General features: G+C 40.0%; 1 protein-coding gene and 1 long non-coding RNA gene across 3 annotated transcripts in view; one reads left to right on the top strand and one right to left on the bottom strand.

The window, feature by feature from the left end:
• The window catches only part of kcnh1a (potassium voltage-gated channel, subfamily H (eag-related), member 1a), a 66,273-nt gene that overhangs the window by 16,136 nt on the left and 32,115 nt on the right, over window positions 1-18,022 (top strand). Inside the window, exon 7 of the mRNA XM_053632617.1 lies at window positions 3,102-3,531. Coding sequence (XP_053488592.1) covers window positions 3,102-3,531 — 430 coding nt within the window. The remainder of the gene's footprint in view (window positions 1-3,101; window positions 3,532-18,022) is intronic.
• Window positions 1-18,022, bottom strand: part of LOC128612441 (uncharacterized) — a 39,621-nt gene that overhangs the window by 8,620 nt on the left and 12,979 nt on the right. The window lies entirely within an intron of this gene.

The following is an 18,022-nucleotide window of genomic DNA, read 5'->3' as shown; positions in this document are numbered from 1 at the left end:
ATCTATTATTCAAGTTGATGATTTTGATGAAGAAATTATTGAAGCTAGTTCGGTCTCTCTAAGGGGAGTAAAACATTCTAATTGTTGATCTGCTATTGCTATATTACTGCGAGTTGAATTTTTTGTATAATATTTTCAATTTTTCCAGTGAAAAAAAGTCATGAAATCGTCACTGCTATATGATGATTGTGATTGTGTGCATGTTTCTGTGGTGGTTTTATTCCTAGTTAATTTTGCTACAGTATTAAATAAGAATCTAGGATTATTTTTTGTTATCTTCTATTAAGGTGGAGAGAGACTGCTCTAGCATCACTAAGAGATGTTCTGTAGTTCAGTAGGGTCTCCTTCCAAGCCGTTTATGTTCTAATTGTCGAGTGGTTTGTTTTAAGGTGTGTGTGATGGTTATACCAGGATGCTAGCTTTTCGCTCTAATTATTTTTCTTTTAAGTGGAGCTACCTTATATAGCTTGTAGCAGAACGTTGACTCTAAGCATTCAGTCACCTGGTCAAGTTCTTTGGGATCAGACGATGATTTATTCATCGCTGATATCGCTGGGTGGTTACTGATAAAACTCTTTTCAGTAGCTGACGTGAATGTATGTTTGACATGGCAGCATGGCAAGGTGCATATATTATGATCAATATGCAATTTAAACTGATCTTATCAGTGTGCGTGTTTTTTATGTTGTGCCATAGAATAGTAATAATAATTCTAAAAATTTTTATAGCACTTTTACATCGTGTGTGTGTGTGTGTGGGGGGGGGGGGGGGTTGGGGTGTGCATTATCCACCTGGATGATGCGATGGCAGCCATAGTGCGCCCCATAATGCCCACCACACACCAACTAGAGAGGTGTAGAGGAGAGGAGAATGATGTAGCCGAATCAGGGATGGAGATTATTAGGGGGCCACGATAGATAAGTGCCAGTGGAATTTCGGCAGGACTTTTTAATGACCACTCGGATTAACGTCTCATCCGAAAGATGGTGCTGTTTTTACAGTATAGTGTCCCCGACACTATACTGGGGCATTAGGACCCACACAGACCAAGTACTGGCCAGGCTCAACCCTGCTTAGCGTCAGTGGGAAACCAGACGAGAGCTGCAGGGTGATATGGCGCTGGCCATGAAACACACACGAACGTCTAAATCACAATAAATGTCATTGTCACACAAAATTCATGTGTCATGTGTGTTTAAATTGTTTAGCATCCCTATTTCTCTCCGTTGGCTTGTGCACACTGCTAATTGGTAGATTAGCATGTGTACTGTTAGCTAGCTACTCAACAGTCTATGATAGCAAATTGATCTCCCAGTTTTCAGGCTGAAGAGTTCTTAGAGCTGCTCCAGAAAGTGAGAGACATTTTTAGACCTGAACCATCCTGTCTTGGTCTCTGTATGCACCCTGGTGTTATTTTTACATGCAGTTTGGTTACACACAATCGACAACAAGCAGCATGTACTAATAAACAAACAAAATCATAATGTCAGGTTATGAATACATTTCACAACATCACATCTTACTAGCTACTGTCTATTCAATATTAGAAAACACTGAACACACACACACACACACACACACACACCGGGCTGTTCAGGTGCTATTTAAATGCTCTGTGTTGTCAGCAGCCAGCTCGGCAAACTTCAGTGTGTATTTTTAAATATGGACAATATGCACAAGGACAAACAGTGCACTTCTGTTTCAAGAAAGATACACACACACACACACACACACACACACACACACACAATACAACACAGTCTCCTCGGATTTGCATGGAAAAGACTAAATAGAAGGATAGATGCAGTCATGGGGAAAAAGAAAGTACACCCTCTTTCAGTCCTATGTTGTTATTTATCAGTGTCTAAATAACAGTTTTGTGGTCCTCACCAACTTCTATAAACAAACAAATAAGATCAGGTGACAACAACAAAACACAGATTTCAATATGTAGTCATTTTCCCCAAAAAGTAAACCAGCATTCAGAAACCTGGTGGGAAAAACTAAGTACACCCTTCCTACTTCCACAGTCATTAAGAGAGTAATTAGCAGCCGGTGTTACTAATAAAATCCACAAGATAAGTTCATCACGAAGTGTGACTACTTCTATAAAAGCCAAACTTTGGTAGTTTGGTGTTCTGGAGCAATCAGGTGTGTGTCTACATCATGCCAAGAAGAAAAAACATCAGTCATGAACTCAGAGAAGCTACTGTTGCTGCTCATCAATCTGGGAAGGGTTATAAGGCCATCTCCAAATTTTAAATTCACCATTCTACAGTGAGAAGGATTGTTTACAAATGAGAGCCTTCCCAGAAGTGAGGGTCCCAGCAAATTCAATCCATCAATTCTTCTGTCCATCCATCCATCCATCCATCATTACTTACTTACTTTCTTTCTTCCTTCCTTCCTTCCTTCCTTCCACCCACCTATCCATTCATTTACCCATCCATCTACAGTCATAGGGGAAAAAGAAAGCACACCCTACTACAATTCTATGTTTTTATTTATCAGTGTCTAAATAACAATTTTGTGGTCCTCACCAACTTCTATAAACAAACATATAAGATCAGGTGACAACAAAAAACAGATTTCAGTTTTGACAGATTTCAATATATAGTAATTTTTTCCCTAAATAGTAAACCAACATTCAGAAATCAGGTGGGAAAAATAACTACACCTATCCTATTTCTGTAATCATTAAGAGAGTAATTAGAAATGGAAGAATGGATAAATACAAGTGCTGTGACTTTCTCCTGCTTTCTATGTCTCTCTCAGTTCCTTTTTCTTTCTATCTCTTTTCTCTCTTTCTGACTCACTCTCTCTTTCTCACTCTCTGGGTTATCTGCTTTCCTTTTTCTCTGTCCCTAAACCTTTGCCCAATTTTGTGTATTTGTTCACCTTCTGTATTTCGTTCTCTATATCTCACTCTTCCTCATTCTGTTTGTCCCTTTCAATCACTATATATTTTTCGCAATTCTCTCTCTTCTTGTTGTCTCTCTTGCTTACTTTCTTCTCTGTTTATTTGTCCTTGTTTTTTGTCTCTCTGTCTCTATTCCTCACTTTGCCTCTCACTTTTTATGTCTCTTGTTTTTGTCTCTCAGGGCATCAGCAGTTTGTTCAGTTCTCTGAAGGTGGTGCGTCTGCTGCGTCTGGGCCGAGTGGCTCGTAAACTGGATCACTATATTGAATATGGTGCCGCTGTGCTCGTGCTGTTGGTGTGTGTATTTGGTCTCGCTGCACACTGGCTCGCATGTATCTGGTACAGTATTGGAGACTATGAAGTCATTGATGAGGAGACAAATGTGGCACGTAAGGACAGTTGGCTGTACATGCTGGGTGAGATGGCAGGCACACCTTACCGCTTTAATGCTACAGGCACAGGCAGGTGGGAGGGTGGCCCCAGCAAGGACTCAGTCTACATCACCTCACTATACTTCACCATGACCAGTCTGACCAGCATTGGCTTCGGCAACATCTCACCTACCACTGATGGAGAGAAGATCTTTGCCGTGGCTATGATGATGATCGGATGTGAGTAATAAAGAGACTTTTGCATTTTTCATCAGCATATTACTTTAGTTTTTTTGCCTTTTTAGGTGTTTATGCTTCATATTTATGTTTACAAATACAACTACAGTTGTACAATTTATGGGTATGATGATAATGATGATGATTATGTGGGTAGTAACAAGTCACAAAAAACCCTTTGTCAGCATTCAGTATCACATTGAATCTCTTGGTGTTTACTGAATCCACCTCATAATCAGGTCTCTGATATGAGAAACTCTTTACCTTGGCCCTGATGATCAGATGTGAGGAAGTTGTTCTGAGAAACCAGCTTCCAAGAGAACCATTGGATATCATGTTGAGTTGTGTTGAGTGCTGTGGTAGATATCATGATGTGCCATTTCCCAATTTCAGTCATCAAACATGAGATGACACACTCAAGATTGAGTCTCTTGGCTTGTTACATGGGGGAAAATAAGGGCTTGCAAATTTCTGTACAAGTTCAGATATCAAACTCAAGATCTTCATTGGCCATGACGGTTACTGCATATGAGCAGCCAGAATTTGTGAGAAGCGTATCATTAATGCTAGTCTACAGCTTCTTAGCAGGGCAATATTTAGACTTTGAAACATAAAATTCCACACTTTCCTACTTACGGTTACAAATTTGCTCAGGAAGTTTGTGTCCAATGCAGTTGTGTGTCATGTAATTGAGTCTGAGACAGAAGCAAATGCAGGTATTGCAGCTTTAATGAGGATATAACAGTCCAAAGGGCAAGGCAAAACTCAAAAACAAGGACAGGCAAAGGTCAAACGATCAGGCAAACAGACTAGAACAGGTAAGGCAGATAATTACAGTCAAGTGTGAAGCAGAATCAAAACCAGTAATATCAACAGAGTAGAAAGGCTTGTTAATGACAGAGACTAGGGCAACTGAGCGTTTACTTTGCAAATGTGTAATGTGTGAGCAGTCCCTTTTAAAGTGTGGTGTGAGTGTTATTGGAAACAGGTGTGTCTTAGTATTCTGGAGAAGGTGAACATGTCTGTGTGTGTTTCAGAGTTGTAGTCATCATCGGCCATGTTTGTAGTCTGCGGTACATTCTGCGAAATGGAGTCGCTGGTTTGCTGTGATATGACATTGTGTGATTTACCAACATGCTTAACACTGCAAAAACCCAACAGACCATCTTTGCCCAAAGCCAACTACCTTCTTCATAAAAGAAAATAATGAAAGAATAACAGTTTTTTTCAGGACCTGTTTGGGTCTGTGACCATTCTGCTAGTGTGTGTGGTGATTCACTGTTGATCTGTTTATGACCAAGTGTGAAATGGCAGATATATTCTCTATTAGCATCTGTAGTTGTGCAAATAACAAATGAGACAATAAGATAACCCACATCAAGTTATAATGAGGAGAAAAACATTTTTAAAGACCCATGGAATTCAGCATAATATACAATGGTGTTTGAAAGTTTGTGAAGCCTTTAGAATTTTCTACATTCCTGCATAAATATGGCCTAAAAAATCAGATTTTCACAAGAGTCCTGAAAGTAGATCCCACTTACACAAATGAGATAAAACTATTATACTTGTTCATTATATACTAATGGAAGAGGGTAGTTAGCTTTTGCTTGCTATTTTGTGCAAACTTGAAGAGCTGTGAGCAGGAGGTGTTAGATCTCACACCGATTGGATCCGAAGTATATGATTTTTACTCTCATGGTGATGAGAATGGGTGGTGTTTACTCTACAGGACCAGGTGGCTAGCTTTAACTCACTATTTGCACAAACCTGAAGGGAGCAGGTGGTTTTTACTCTCAGGCTGAGGGGATTGGGCAATGTTTTTTCTTATGCTGATGGGAGCGGGTGGTTAGCTTTCAATTGTTAGTATCCTCAAACTTATAGAGACCCCTGAAGTAGGAATAAAAGTTTTGATGAGAGGGATATTTGAGGAACAAGTAACATTAGCTTCAGTAAACTTATGCAAGCTTTATGCATGTTTTACCCCGCTCACTTCATATCAAAAAGGGATCAATTCTGCCAAAGCACTTGTAGACATATGGAAAGTAAGAAGTTATTCAGACTTTGTAGTGCAGATTGTGACCCACAAGACCAAAATGAACTCATTAGTTTCCCTGGAGTTTTAAAGATCTTCTTACAACTTTTACACAACCATTACATAACACCGTGCACAGGAATTGTACATTCAAGGTCAGTAAAGCAACAAAACCCAGTAATACCCAGCGGTGTGAATATTTATCATGAGAGCTGGAAGAATTGCAAATCTTCTTAGCCATGTCATCACAATGCTTTGTAGTTGGTGATGATGAGCTTCAAACAGAAGTTAGAATGATGAGTTATTAAATATTCTGTCACTGATTGCTGTAGCCTCTGATCAAGTGTAAAAACTCACCATGCATGCACTGCTTTCTCTCTTTCTGTCTCTCTCACTCGGTCTCTCCCTGTGTCGCTCTTTCTCACTTCATATCTCTCACGCTGTCTCCCTCTCTTTGTCTGATTTATTGCCATGAATTTCAGATTATTGCCAACGTGTCACGTTACTCACGTAATGGAGATTAGGACGGAAGCAGGTGCAGGTAAGAGCTTTTATTTAGAAGGCGGCAGGCAGACAAATCCAAAATGTGAAACAGAAGCGTAGTCGAAAACAGGCAATGGGTCAGGCGATCGGCAAACAGGCATAAACTGGGCTAAGCAGAAATCACAACGAGGAAACGAGAAACAAGGTCATACACATGGAACATGAAACAAGAATCAAGAGGCGAGAGCTAAGTGATGAGCTAGGCTCATCTACACTGGGCACTATGAACTAACTAATTAGCTAACAAAATCTTTCCAGGTACGGAACATTAACTATCAACTTAACAACTTTATCAATTTAACTATAATACTCCGCCAGGTGTAAAGGGAAGTGAGAGGTATTTATCACAAACATAATCAGCGTTAAGCGCTGACAGCTGAAAACAATGAAGTTACACCCTCGAACAACAAGCAATGCGAAAACAGGGAGGAGACAGAACAGAAACAAAACAAATGCACGTGTCCATAGTAAACAATGTCACAGTTATCAACTCACAAAGAGCATGCGCTCGTGCACGTGTGCGCCCTCCGACACTCAAAGCGTGCGGCAGGCTGCAGCTCTGTCTAAAGGGGAGATCATGACACAACGTAAATAACACAGGAATATAACTATAATTGAAGCTTAATAAAAGGTTAATATTAGAAGGTTAAATTATTACATTCAAATGTAAAATGTTTCTGTCTCATACTCTCTATGTCTCTCTCTCTTTGTCTGCCTCTCTCTCTTTCTCTCTTAATCTCCATCTGTTTTTTCCAACAAAACACTCAGAAATGAGCATAGCTCAGCCTGATACCACTTTCCTGAATGTGACATGATGATTTTGGCAGTTTTACTATTACATGTAAATGGCATGTTAATTATCTGCCAGTTACAACAAAATACAACAACAACAAAAAACTCTTTAAAAGCTGTTCCTAAATGTTATGATGTCCTGCTGCCTCACTATGGGAGGATTTGCACAGTCTCCAATTTACAGTAATTATGACTAATTCAAACCCTGTCATTACCTGTGTGGCTTAAAGAGTCTCAGATTTTAATGACATGCTTCAGTTTTATTAAACAGCCATTAGTCAGATTGATTGGCCAATGGACAGACAGGGCAGAGCACTCAGATAAGGACACAAAAACCTCTGGAAGACAATACTTGTTACACACACACACACACACACACACACACACAAGCAGCTTGATTAGACTCAACTATAATCATGCTGATTGTTAAAACAAAGCTCTGTGCATTAAAACTGAGAATGTACAAAGCTGATTTCTCATTGTTTGTTTTGTTATAAACACCACTAACATGAAACAAAGGTTCATGGACAGATTTGTATTCAGCTCAAGTTTGTATGTGCTCATAATTTCAAGTGATAAGTAATGATTGGTGTCACGTAATGTAGGTTAAGGCGGATGCAAGTGCAGATAAGAGCTTTATTATAGACAACATAGGCAGACAAATCCAAACCGTGAGACATAGGCATGGTCAAACAGGCAAATGGTCAGGCGATCGGCAAACGGGCATAAACGAGGCAAGGCAAAACACAAAACGAGAAACTACAAGCGATTTTAAAAACCATGAAATGAAACACGATGAACAAAGGTTCGCACAGTGATAACACTGATGCAATACTTCGCCATGAACACTATGACACAAAGGGTTTAAATGACAAACATAAGGGTGAACACAAATCAGCTGAGACTAATGATGACACATAAGGGAAACAACCAATGACAATATGGGGGCGGAGACAGGACAGAAATCATAACAGATGCACGTGTAGAAAGTAAACAAAATCAATGTCACTAAAAAACCTGGAAGCGCACGCTTGCACTGCTCCGGGTTTCAGAGAAAAGCGTGCTCCAGCGCTTTGCATGAGGGGAAATTGTGACAATTGGTGAATAACTCATTCTGAATGACTCTTTCAGTACTCTCTCAATCTGATATTAACCCAATTAAGACAATACTCTGATTAAGAAACTACCATGTAAACAGCAATTTTTTATTACCTTAATCCGACTAAAGTCATACTCGAAGTAAACACTAATGGAATTAAGACATGTGGAGTATTCCTGTTTTAGTCGCATTATGGACGTGTATTACAGACATGTACACACCTTAATCACACTATTAACGTCGTGTGGGAGTTTTCACCGCATTTTGTGACAGGACACGTACACACACGGCAGTGCTCAACCATTTAACAGCAAACAAGAGAGCACGGCTGCGTCCGAACCGTGTACTTACCTGCTATATAATAGGTTAAATACATGTATTTCGGCTACTATATACAGTAGAAGGTAAGTATGCGGTTTGGGACGTAGCCCACGGCTTCAAGCAGTCGTCTATTTGCGTGTACAGCGTGACAAATAATTAACTGCACTTGAAGCGTTCGTAAAATTAAAAATGAAACAGCCAAAACTGTATACCGTCCCATAACGAAGACCAACTGTATATTTATACATGAAATTCGGGAGTAACGTCGGATGGCGTGGCGCGGGGATGCAATGGCGTGTGCTGTTAATCGATTCATGTTCTATAACACGTAAAACGGGTAAATGAAAGGAATATTCTAAAAGCGATTCATGTAAAAACCTTAATAATAATATTGTCTTATTCAGAATAAGGTCAGTAATTAGATTACTGCTGTCCATGTAAACGTACTGTTTGAAGTGTATCAGGGACACTGTACAGATGTTTGAAATAGCTTTACAGAAATCCTGATATAAAATTTTCATTTTAATTTATCCCTAATGAGCAGTCAGAGGCGACGGTAGCAAGGAAACCTTCATGAGACGACATGAGAAGAAACCTTGAGAGGAATCAGACTCAAAAGGAATCCTATCCTCATCTGGGTGACACCGGATAGTGCAATTATAAATCATTTCTCTACTATAACTATATACTATAAAGTCGTGCAGTGCTAAGTGTGTTAATAGGAACTTGAATATGAGCATCATTATTGTTTTAAGTTTCTTGTATCAAACTGAAGTTATCAACTGTTCAGTGATGGATACTTGAGTGTTCATAGCAGTTGCTGAAAGAACATCCACAGCCATCTTTAGAGTGGCTGTGTGGTATCATCCAAAGTAAACACATGGTGCTCTGTAGGTTGTCCATGTGGGGTCATCAGCAGCAGCAATGCGTGATTTTCAAATAATGAAAACTCCAAACAGAAGGAGGGCATCAGGATGGATCAGATTGAACAGCTGACTGAGGTCAAGGTCTTTTTAGGTTTTTAATCAGGGGTTTGGTAACTGCTAGTTTAAATGGTTTAGGTACATAGCCTATGCTAAGTAAGGAATTGAATATTTTTAGTAGGGGGTTCAATTGCTTCTGGTAGAAGAAATCTGTTTGAAGAAATGTGTAGAAAAGTGTGGCAGCAGGGGTGTGGTCCCTAAAGGGAGCCCGAAGCTCTGTCAGAAATCCTCCTGTCTCCCGAGTCCTCCTTCCCACCCGCACACGCCAGGATTCTACAGTCAGGATTCTAATATACACATTGATGATTTTGATGAGAAAATTAGTTAAAGTATTTCAGTCACTCAACGGGGAGTAAAACATTCTAATCGCTGAATTGATATTGTTATATTATTATCTACAGGGTTAGTTATCATATTGTCTGGTTTTAAATTAATAGTCTGAATTTTTTTCCTGATATTTTGAATTTTGCCAATGAAAAAATTAATGATGTCGTTGCTGCTATATAATGATTGTGTGCATGTTTCTGTGGTGGTTTTATTCCTAGTCTTCATCCAAACTTGATAATTCATTGCAGACCAAGATGAACTGATTAAACAAGAGAAATCAGGTGTGACTCCTGTTTGGTTTGAATGAAAGCCTGCACCATCACTGGCCCTTTGCAGATAAGATTGAGAACCTCTGTCCTACAATGCAGTTCCAACAGAATGGGACAGCAAGTTGTCGAGTGTCAGAAAATCTGAGGGTGTGTGCAGGTGAAGTGCTTCATCATGAAGCGGTTCAAGAATCTCTTCATGAGGCACATCAAGACCCTGCTGCACCCCTCACTTGACCCCCTGCAATTCACGAATCGTCCCAACCGCTCAACAGATGATGCCATTGCCACCACCCTACAGCTGGCCCTCACCCACCTGGACAAAAAGAACACCTACGTTAGAATGCTGTTCATAGACTTCAGTTCAGCATTCAACACAATTACTCCTCAGCACCTGATTAGAAAGCTGAACCTGCTGAGCCTGAACACCTCCCTCTGCAGCTGGATCCTGGACTTCCTGACTGGGAGACCTCAGTCAGTCTGGATCAGGAACAGCATCTCCAGCACCACCACACTGAGCAGGGGGTCCCTCAGGGCTGTGTGCTCAGTCCACTGCTGTTCACTCTGCTGACTCATGACTGTGCAGCAATGTACAGCTCCAATCATATCATCAAGTTCGCTGATGACACGACTGTGGTGGGTCTCATCAACAATAACAATGAGTCAGCATACAGAGAGTAGGTGCAACGGCTAAAGGACTGGTGCAGAGCCAATAACTCTGAATGTGGACAAAGCAACAGAGATGGTTGTTGACTCCAGGAGAGCACGGAGCGACCACTCTCTGCTGCACATCAACGGCTCCTCTGTGGAGATCGTCAAGAGCACCAAATTCTTTGGTGTCCATCTGGTAGAGAAACTCACCTGGTCCCTTAACACCAGCTTCATAACCAAGAAAGCCAAGCAACATCTCTACTTTCTGCGAAAGCTGAAAAAAGCCCATCTCCCACCCCTCATCCTCACCATATTCTACAGAGGGACTATCGAGAGCATCCCAAGCAGCTGCATCACTGCCTGGTTTGGAAATTGCACCGTATCAGATCACAAGTCCCTGCAGCAGATAGTGAGGACAGCTGAGAAGATTATCGGGGTCTCTCTTCCCTCCATCATAGACATTTACACCACATTAGCCACCAGCACTGTAGATGACCCCGAACACTCCTCACACAAATGTCACTCTCTTGCCATCTGGGAAAAGGTACAGACAGAAACAATCACGGGGTGATGTGTTCCCATGCTCTAGTGTGGGTCAGAACCTAGTAGCTGAGTTCTGCACATACTGTAATTCTTCACAACCTGGACCAGGAGTACACAAAGAACTAGGGATGTCATGAGAACCGATACTTCGTTACCACGTCGGTACCAACATTCTTAAAACGTGACAGTACTTGTTTTTCTGCAGTAGCATTGGTACCGATTGTTATAAAGGTACCGTGGTTAGGGTTGGGGGCAGCAAATACACACAAGTGTTTTAGTCGATCCACAAGTGGTGAAGAAGAAGAACAACAACAACTACAAGCACACGGGAAAAACTACAGAAGTTTAGCTCCGCCCCGACTCCTTGAGAGGAAAGGTGGTATGGAATATGGAAATACTTCACATTCGAGGCGGATGATAAACATATAATTGATGCTGTGAAGCATCATGTAACCGATGCTATCGTTCATTTCAGACAAAGCGAGGAAACACCTGGAATTTGGTGAAGCAACTGAAAGACAGTCCTATATTATGTTTGTTTGAGGCAGCTGGCATTGTGGCCGTGAAACCAGCTAATGTTATGTTCCATGTAATGTTAGCGATAGCCTGTTATTTGTTAACGACACTAACACATTGCAATGTTATAAACTACCTCCGAATGGGCCACCGTGCATCTCCATTCAGCCCATGTCCTGTCAGCTAAATGTAGCCTAATTATTAGTGACATTAGGCTACATTTAGCTGACAGGACACGGGCTGAATGGAGATAGAGTGGAGGTGCACTCCTAAAAGCGTGCGCACACAAGCACGTTTAGGAGTGCACCTCCACTGTAGTCTCCACTCATTGTCAGACAGTGTTTGATAACTAAAATATCACCCTCTCTCTTTTTATCAGCCAGAGGAGGATGTCCTCCAGAAGAGTTTTTAATTTAATTTTTAAAAAAATAATTTTTTTTATACCGCACTGTGGTATTGACTTTGGTATCGAGTATCATGTACTTTTGGTGGTATCAGTACCGACTATTAGATTTTTGGTATCGTGACATCCCTACAAAGAACAGCGTTGGAATAATTGTCACATAGGGAAAGGGGAGGGATGAAGTCTGGCAATGTTCTTAAGGTGAAAGCAAACTGTGTTTTTGATATGAGATTCAAATGACAGTGTGTCTAAAGTGACACCTGTCAACCTGAGCTGAGGTGGATGTAATAAAGCCAGGGATAGTTAGTGAGTGGTGCTTTATTTTCTTCACAGTAACAGTTTGACCTCAGTGTTTTCTGATGGTAGTGGGCATTTCTATATAGGATTTGGTATAATGAAAAAATTTGGAGTCATTTGTTCTGTATAACTTATAAATGAATTTGGTGATTTATTCCATAAAAAAGCAATGTGTTCAGAATACTTTAGGACTACATCCTGAAAAGCAGCACAAGGAACAACTGCTGTAGCAATGACTACATGACTACAGATGTTTGTAGCAGAAGGGGTGTGGTTTAGCGGGAGTCTGCAGTGGGAGGGGACATGGCTTAGGGAGGATCTGCAGCAGAGAGAGAGTGAGAGAGACAGACGAAACAGCGAGAAAGACAAATAGAGAGACAAAGAGAGAGTGAGAAAGAAACAGGAGAGAGAGACAGAAACAGACCAGAGAACAATGACTGACCAAAAACACAGAACCAGTGCACACAGACTGACCAATGAGATGGGCGCCATAAGAAATCACGATTCCTGATAAGGCACAGAGTGTGTCAGCAGTTTATTTACCCAGACTTTATTTCTGGATGTTATAAATTCACACATGTGCATGAGATATTAGTTGAGAAAATCAGAAAGTAGATTCTCAATAATCCAATCTGTCTGACACTGACAGACTGTCCATCCTGTTAGGAGAAATAACAACAATCTGACTCCAACCACAATCTGAGGAATAGTGAGTAACCCACCACCTAAATACACACACACACACACACACACACACACACACACACACACACACACACACACACCCAGAGCCCTGGTTGCTATATCCCTGGTATTATTTTATTTTAGTAATTATTAGTAGTAATATTATTTATTTATTTTTTCACTTGACACCCAGTGATAAACCAAATGTTTCAGTTCTTCTCTTTTCTATGATCAGAGGTGTAGCTAAGGGGTTAGTAACTAAGGGGTTAGTAACTAAGGGGTTAGTGCCACCCTAGAATGAAGATGACTGGATATAAGTCCTCTAACTGATCATGTGGTGGTGTTTTTAGTTGTGTACTGTGGGAAATGGAGTCTGTAGCAAAAATGGTTATCAGTCACAGAGGATTCTGGGAAATGGAGTTTGTGTTGAGCGCTGAAGATGACATATATTAGCTATGCATTTTCTGTAGCTTGTTAGAGCACAAACAATGTTGCTTAGTTGTGTGCCTTTTATATTTTGGGCCTTAGAGCAGAGGCTCTCAACTTTTGTAACTAAAGCCCCCCCCCCCCCCCAAGCCTCCCCTATCATGTGGCATGCACTCTAACCCCCCCCCCCCCCCCCAATATTGGAGGAGACCAGGTATATATATATATATATACACATATAATAAGTAATCTATAATCTGTTTTGGATAGATAGATAGATTTTTTTTTCTTTTGTGTTTTTTACTTTTTTAATAACTTTTCACAACGTTTTTTTTAAATAACTTTTATGACTTTTATAAAACTATATAACGGACAGGTATGATCAAAAATGTTTCTGAACACTATAACTTCTCTGAACAAGAGAACTAGGCTGTAATAACGTGGACTATTTTACATGTAAAACATGTTGCATTCTATTTGTCTTGCGTTCTAAACACATTCGCATGTGAATGATGCAAACTGGGATGAAGGGTGCGTCTCGTTATCCATGACACTGTTAAATCTCCGGCCCTCAGCCCGTCACTGAACAGAGCAGACGCAGAGGTGTGAGTGCAGCGGGAAAGCAAGACCTCGCGCTTCCAGGACAGTACTGGTGACATTTGGAAAGTTGCTAAGGTTTGTCGCTAGGTGCTTTTTTTATTTATTTATTTATTTTTTTTTAAAGTCGCTAAAGGGTCTGAAAAGTGGCTAGGTTGGGAACATTGGTCTGCACTGACAGCGAGATAAAAGGCAGCTAAGCTCCGCATCTCCCCAGCAAAAAGAAAATACAGAGGGAGAGGGAACGTGGGGTTTTTCCATTTATGCACATTCTATTTGAAAAGCAGTAAAATACACAGAGTACACAAATGATGCCCTGTCTGTGTTTTTTTTCTTTCTTGAAAACAATTCGCACCTCCCTTCCGATCTCTCCCCTGGTTGAGAACCAATGCTAGAGTCATTGGGTCTAACCATTGCCCCAACACTGGACGATGCTTAGGCAATACTGTAAATGTACAGTTGCAGTCAAAATTGTTTAACCCCCATTACAAATCAGGTTTACTGTCAGAATTTACAGACTTTCAGCTGTTTGCAATGAACAAATCAAACAAAAGCAATTGAAATAGTTCAACACAACGAATGCTTCAAGTGGTTTCCCCAAATTCAACTGAAAATGCAACTAATAATGATTTCTCCAGTCACAAAATTATTCACCCCTCAATAGAATCCTTCACAACAGCACAAATATGCAAAACAGGTGTTGTCTCAAGCACACCTGATACAACCAATCAAGGGCTTCATTAGCTGCACCAGGTGTGCTTGAGCTGGAACACATGAAATACCTGAACTGGCTAGGGGTAGAAAAAATGTGAAATACCTGGACGGGGCAGAAAAAGGAAGCTATCAATGGCTACAAGCAGATTTCTGAGAAATTGAGTGACTGTAAAAGACCTGCAGCAAGACTCGGTGTAACAGGCACTGATGTTTCAGTGAGCACAGTAAGGCATGTACTAAACACAGAAGGTTTCCATGCCAGAACTCCAAGATGTTCACCGCTACTGACCCAAAAGCACAAGAAAAGTCACTCAAAATCATAAAATTTTTGTGTCACCACATTACTACTAAAATGATCAAAGAATGAATATTCCACATGGTGTACATTTTGTTTCTCTATGTGGTGATTGCACAAGTCCTGTTAGTCCATTAGATCTTAATAAACATCACCAGGTTCTTATAGAACCTATAGCAATGTATAGATGTGGTTTGTAATGAACGTCAGCATACAGATCGTTCCTGCTTTTCTGTAACGCACTCGGCTGGTCACTTGATTTCCTGGTGAAAAGCGGCTGAAGGGGAATCAGAGATCTCATTTCTGGGAAGCGGAGTGAGTTTCAAATACAACCAAGTCATTTTCTGCTAGCAGGTCAAATAACCACTAAGGCTTGTCAAGGATGGAGAACATGCGCTGTATTATTCTTGCAGAGGCAGTCAGACTTAATCTGGAAATCCTCACAGCAAGAACTCTGGAGTCTGGGATATGTAACTACTGGGTATTTGGGAATAGTGCAGATCAGTACAAAACTGTGGCATCACTTGTTATAGCGAATTGAAATATTTTTCGTTAGGCTCGATCATACTAGTGACATGCATTTTACCTCATTTTAATATTCAAATATGTGTAATGAGTTAATACACATAGGGTTAATCATATAAACATTTTTTTAAAAATGTGGCTTAATCAAGGAACATTTTTCCACTGTAATTAAACTTTCTTCCTGTAAGTGGCAGTGTATATGTTTGTGTCTATTTAATTACACAGTTAAAGATTAAGTGGATATGAGCTCAGTGTTTCAGCCTGAGAGCAGTGGTTGGGAAAAATGATAATAAAAACCAATGCTCTTTCTTTTTTTGTCACAAGCATACTGCTATGGACTGTTTTATACTTCTATGTGAATGCGTATCAGAAAGAGGGTTTATGGGTAAGCATTGCACACAGAGCTTTTTAACCTTTTTAACCAGCAGCTAACTGTGCATTAAGTTAACTCCTCCACTGTGAAGGGAGGTGTGTCCAGTTCACAACCCAGAAATACAGTGACAAGACATTGTGACATTTCGTCTGTGGATGCTATCATGGTAATATTGGACCTCAGTCATCAATCTGAGTCATCAAATTTAGTAAAGGTGTGTGTAAATTTTAAATGCATTTATAATTCATATCCTGAATTTATATATTTCTGTAAAGCTGCTTTGGGACATTGTCCATTGTTAAAAGCGCTACACAAATAAAATTGAACTGAATTGAATTAAATTTTTGCACACACCAAACCAAACTAAACATTTCTGCTGGATCTACAAATGTTTCGAAAACACAAATTTTCTTCGTACTCTCATGTTTTTAATTTAAATCAAAAAAAATAATACAGTACCATGAAAAAGTTTTAGGCACACGCAAAGAAATGCAGTAGAGCAAAGATGCCTTCAAAATAACGAAATATGCTGCTTTCTTTAATGACTGTAAAATTTAATGAATTGAGTTATGTTGATGAATGACAACTCGTAAACTACCAGCCGCTCACACAGTAGCTGATATGCATTTGATGATAACAACAAAACTCCATAAAAGGCAACACTCACAGAGCTGAAATGATGAGTAAACAGTTTGTGAGCTAAATTATGGAAAACATTTGAATTACGTGAGGTGAAAAGAAAAGGAAAGGAAAAGTGAATTGAAAAAAAGTACTATACTCCGATGATTGTAGACACCAAGCACATCACACAGGAAAGCTGCTATTTTTAATTTTCTTTTTATTAAAATTAATGTGTCTCTGCAACTCTCAACCAGAAATCTCTAACAGTGATCTCCCAGATGCTGTGCTGGAAAAGCAGGAGGGTCTGTGTCATGAGGAAGCAGCTGATGCTGTAGTGATGGTACTCAACACTCTAAGGAGTATACGGCTCAATGCAGCTTGAGACATACCAGATCAGGTCACTTATCACACTTCGTGCCCACTCCAATAAAGTATTGTACACGAAGATGCAAGAACAAGATTTTTTCCTTAATTGGATGGATTTATGTTAGCTTGCTTTCTTTAAAATTTGTCATATTTAATATTTCTATAATTAATGCCATTCATATGAAACTACTTGGTTTCACAAAATGTGCATTACATTTGTGTGTGTAATTAAAATACATAAGCAAATAATTATACTTACAGTGAAACGTGGAGTTCTTTGTTTTTGGCACTTCTGTGCTGTCTAATTCTGTCAATTCTGCTGTGATTCATGCAACACCGCCCCCTAAAGGACATGTTCATATTACATGCAAATATGAAGACTGGAGTGCACACACATGACATCCTGACGTGCTCGCAGAAACGTGATTCCGGAAGTATGAATCTGCACTAACTTTACACTACCATACCACTGCTCTTGGCACTACAATATGGAGAGAAGATTATTTAATTCTTCATATTTTCTCATTGACTTCACGTGCATGTGAGGCATAGCAATTACCTGAATAATGGGCTTTTAGTGAAGTTGTGTGCCAATGTTTTTGTGGCCAAACTAAAGTAAAACATTCCACCAGCTTTTTTAATGCTTTTGATTTTCTTCAGACTCACATAGATGCTAAATGCCAATCAGGTGTAAATTAATGAGCACATTGACGGCACAGCCGATTTATGGGAGTAATCCTGATTCATGGGAGTAATCCTAATTAAACAAGCAGTGGAAGAGGAGGGGGAAGTAAACCGGTGTCTCTTCAGGAAACGTGGATTAAGATCTCCTTTTCCCGGGAAATTTCTATCAAACGTCTGCTCCCTCACCAACAAAATTGATGAGTTACATTTTTTACGTTCACTCACAAACCTGTCTTCTGGTTCACAGAGACCTGGTTAAATGACTCTGTACCAGATATGCCAGTAGAACTTCCAGGCTTTGTTTTGTACCAAACAATAGGTGGAGGTGTGGAGATATACATCAACCAAAGTTGGTGCAATGATGTCGAAGTTTTTTCTATATCCTGCACTCCAGATTTAGGATGGCTAATTCTTAATTGCAGACCTATTTACC

Source organism: Ictalurus furcatus, chromosome 9 (assembly GCF_023375685.1).
Source record: "Ictalurus furcatus strain D&B chromosome 9, Billie_1.0, whole genome shotgun sequence".
Lineage (NCBI taxonomy): Eukaryota > Metazoa > Chordata > Actinopteri > Siluriformes > Ictaluridae > Ictalurus > Ictalurus furcatus.
This window is presented reverse-complemented; position numbering and strand designations above follow the sequence as displayed.